We start from the raw sequence: 4,051 nt of genomic DNA, 5'->3' as shown, positions 1-4,051 counted from the left end.
AAAAAAAAAAAAAAAAGAAAAAGAAAATATATACCTGAATCTCATGACTTTCTTCAACTTTCAGCTGGGCTGCCATGCCCAGATAATTTTTTAATTTTTTGTAGAAATGGGATCTCCCTATGTTGCCCAGGCTGGTCTTGAACTCCTGGGCTCAAGCGATCCTTCCACCTTGGCTTCCCAAAGTGCTGGGATTACAGGCATAAGCCACTGAGTCCGGCCCAAAGCACAGCATTCTGAAAATCTTATTTTAATGTCTGAAAATAAGCTGGATACAGTCACACATGCCTGTAGTTTCAGATACTCAGGAGACTGAGGCAGGAGGATCGATTGTGCCCAGGAGTACAGGCCAGCCTGGGCAACACTGCAAGATCCCATCTCAAAAAAAAAAAAAATAGTGAAAACAATAACAGATCAGGTGAGAATGACAACATGAGGAAATGGTAAGTATATCAAACATTTACTTAAATAATTAATCATAAATGAAGTGTTTGCATCAAAATTAAATAGAAAGTTGAAATCATTACATGAATAAAACCATTTTAAAAAGCTATTAAGATCAATACATATTTGTACTTTTTACTGAATTACACATGTAATCATCTTAGTGTTTTTGTTAGTTTAAGCAATTGAGACTTGATCAGGGAGAAATATTTCTTTCAGATCAAAACCAAAGTATAAGCTCTACTGTATTACCCAGGTACCACTTCCTTTACAACTAATGATGAACTAAAAATAATTCTTTTTTTTTTTTTTTTTTTTTGAGTCGGAGTCTCACTTTGTCACCTAGGCTGGAGTGCAGTGGCATGACCTCAGCTCACTGCAACCTCCATTTCCTGGGTTCAAGCAATTGTCCTGCCTCAGCGTCCTAAGTAGCTGGGACTATAGGCATGTGCCACCATGCCCAACTAATTTTTGTATCTTTAGTAGAGACAGGGTTTCGCCATGTTGGCCAGAGTAGTCTTGAACTCCTGACCTCAGGTGATCTGCCGGCCTTGGCCTCTCAAAGTTCCAGGAATACAGGTGTGAGCCACTGTGGCCAGCCGAAAAATTACATTTATAATGAGAAGTAGGAAAAAGTAGTTTCCATATTCTGTTACAGGCTTTAGTAAGCCTAATCATAAATACTGAAACCAACGACACTGTAATCAGATCACATTCTTTTCTTTCATTTGGTCTTATTCAAATACACAGGTAATCATCAAATACATTTTGATGTATTTACATATCCACATACTCTTATTATCTTAAATCTAAGCATCCTTGGGCTACTAAAAGGCAGTATTCACTTAACTTACTGTTACGCCTTTATTTAAATCACACCATCTTGATATTTGGTTTTATTGCCATGCTTTGATGAATTATAAAGTGGTTTCATAATTAAATCGGTGTTATTAGTCAAGTCAAAATTAGAATTTTACTTCAGCACTCTCAGGGACAATGAAATCAATGAATGGAGTAAAAAACATAAATGATTATAAATCAAGGAAGAAAGATTATACAGAATTTGCTTTGATAAGGTCAGTTTAATTATAGCTTAATGACTTACTAAATGTACTTAAAAAACCACAGTTTCTGGTGAGAGGATAAATAATCTTCCATAATAATGTGTTTAAATTTCTATTTTTAAGGACTAGATTATGGTTGAAAGGGAAAAGAGGTAAAGAGAGAAAACTCATTCGATCTACAGGAAGTGACACATAGAAAATACATCAATTTCCTAAACTAATAAGCCACTAGATGTTAAGCATAGGTGACGTTGTATCTATATGAAATCACAAGAATTGACACTTTACATCAAAATGCATTTTCTCACCTTTAAAGATAACTGGTTAAGGGAGTGTTCTCACACTAAAGAGTAAAAGCATCATAGAAACAGGCACATTTTGGAATATATTCCATTTCCTACTGGCCTTACAGAATTGTATACTAAGTTTCTCTTAATTAAGCACAGTTCTTTACTTGTTGCAATTCTCATTACATAAGTTACCTAGAGATCTGTAGTGCTCCAGTATAGCAGAGTCTTGTCTCCTGTCAGGCAGTTCAAGGTTATGAAAGTCCTGTAGTAAAAGTCTTTTGCTTCCTGATGAGGTTGAGATATAATTAATAATGTGTTGGCTGACTGTTTTGGACACCATGCTTAGCATGCTGATATCCTTCACTACCAAAAGAAATATATATGTGTATGTATCAATGGCTTAAACGCAAGAACATCACTATTAACACAGTCTATTAACTTATAGGTTAACTAAATCATCATCACTATCACCATGATCATCTCATTGGGAAAAAAGGGAAAAATCTTAAAATTGTTTAAAATCCAGTTCTCAATGAATTAGAAACATGTTTGGATTTACCAATCAAGGTACTATGTCATAATTACAGGCATGTTTTCAAGAGTTTAAGCATTGCTGTGTTCAAAGGAAGATTAAAAAAATTAACTTAGGGCTAGGCGCATGACTCACGCCTGTAATCCCAGCACTTTGGGAGGCCAAGGCAGGCGGATCACCTGAGGTTGGGAGTTCGAGACCAGACTGACCAACATGGGGAAACTCTGTTTCTACCAAAAATACAAAATTAGCCAGGCATGATGGCGCATGCCAGCTACTCGGGAGGCTGAGGCAGGAGAATAGCTTGAACCTGGGAAGTGGAGGTTGTGGTGAGCTGAGATTACACCATTGCACTCCAGCCTGGGCAACAAGAGCAAAACTCCACCTCAAAATAATAATAATAATAATAATTTAAGTATTGTGCTTTCTCATTGTACTCCTTATCTGACAATAATGAAACTTTAGAAAATAAACACTTAACATGAATGTCATCAACATTTTAACATGGCCCATGATGACAAATTAGTTCTTGGGAAAAATTAAAATAGTCTCGTGTCTTTTGTAGGCTATTCATAAGTTCCCAAACCTCACCTGACAAATATTTTAAAATTATCTGGAATATTTCCAACGGTAAGGCTTTAAAATTTCCAAATGTTGATATGGGTTGAAAGCCTGAGCCAAGGGTCTTGGAATAACAGCTGGTTTGACGATTACTACGTCTAAGTTTCCGGTTGGGAATCAAAGTGAAATTGGTATTTATTCTGGATGCCATTCTTCTTCTTGTCTCATAAATTTACCCTGGTCAGAAAAACAAAGTACAAGAGACAAGAAAGAAAGGAAATTAAAGCAAGGAAGAATTTTTTTTTTGTTTTTTTGTTTTTTAACAAAGAGGTTGATAGTATGATATGCAATAGCTGTTTCTCCGTATTTACAAAAGATTTTTGGTTTTTTTTTTTTTTTGAGACGGAGTCTTGCTTTGTTGCCCAGGCTGGAGTGCAATGGCGTAATCTCAGCTCACTGCAACCTCCGCCTCCCGGGTTCAAGCGGTTCTTCTGCCTCAACCTCTTGAGCAGCTGGGATTACAGTCAAGCGCCACCATGCCCAGCTAATTTTGTATTTTTAGTAGAGAGGGGGTTCTGCCATGTTGGCCAGGAAGGTCTCGAACTCCTGACCTCAGGTGATCTGCCCTCCTCAGCCTTCCAAAGTTCTGGGATTACAGGCATGAGACACTGAGCCTGGCCCCACTTACTTTATTACAGCTAAAATTTAAATAGTTTTAAAGTCTCTATTTTCATCTCTTTTTTTTATTGTTTCGAACAAAAAAACTCAGTACTCAGTTTTAAAGAAATAGAAAAACATTACTATGAAATTTTAAAGCTACATTAATATTTTGACTTTTTAAAAGAATATAGGCTGGGTGTGGTGGCTCACGTCTGTAATCCCAACACAAAAAAGTAGGTGGCATTACTATTACCAATTATGTGCTGTATAATACTCAAATAAGCAGTGAATTAAAGTCTTTCTTCTTTTCTTTGTTGGTTTTTATTTTTTTGTCAGTCTTGCTCTGTTGTCCACGCTGGAGTACAGTGGCATGCTGAGAGCTCATTGCAGCCTTGAACTCCTGGGCTCAAACAATCCTCCTGTCTCAGCCTCCTGAGTAGCTGGGACTACAGGCACAGAGCCACCATGCCCAGCTAAAGAAAATAAATTTTTTTTTGGCCGGG

The 4,051-nt window shown here is 37.0% G+C and overlaps 1 protein-coding gene across 1 annotated transcript in view; it reads right to left on the bottom strand.

The window, feature by feature from the left end:
• Positions 1–3,132, bottom strand: part of FBXO47 (F-box protein 47) — a 30,078-nt gene extending 26,946 nt beyond the window's left edge. The window contains 2 exon segments of the mRNA XM_011960002.1: positions 1,988–2,158; positions 2,919–3,132. Coding sequence (XP_011815392.1) covers positions 1,988–2,158; positions 2,919–3,099 — 352 coding nt within the window. The 5' untranslated portion in view covers positions 3,100–3,132.
• Between the last annotated feature and the right edge of the window lie 919 nt (positions 3,133–4,051).

The sequence above is a fragment of the Colobus angolensis genome, unplaced genomic scaffold, assembly GCF_000951035.1.
Source record: "Colobus angolensis palliatus isolate OR3802 unplaced genomic scaffold, Cang.pa_1.0 Scaffold50, whole genome shotgun sequence".
Taxonomy (NCBI): Eukaryota; Metazoa; Chordata; class Mammalia; order Primates; family Cercopithecidae; genus Colobus; species Colobus angolensis.
The sequence above is the reverse complement of the archived record's forward strand: the minus strand, read 5'-3'. Positions and strand labels throughout refer to the sequence as shown.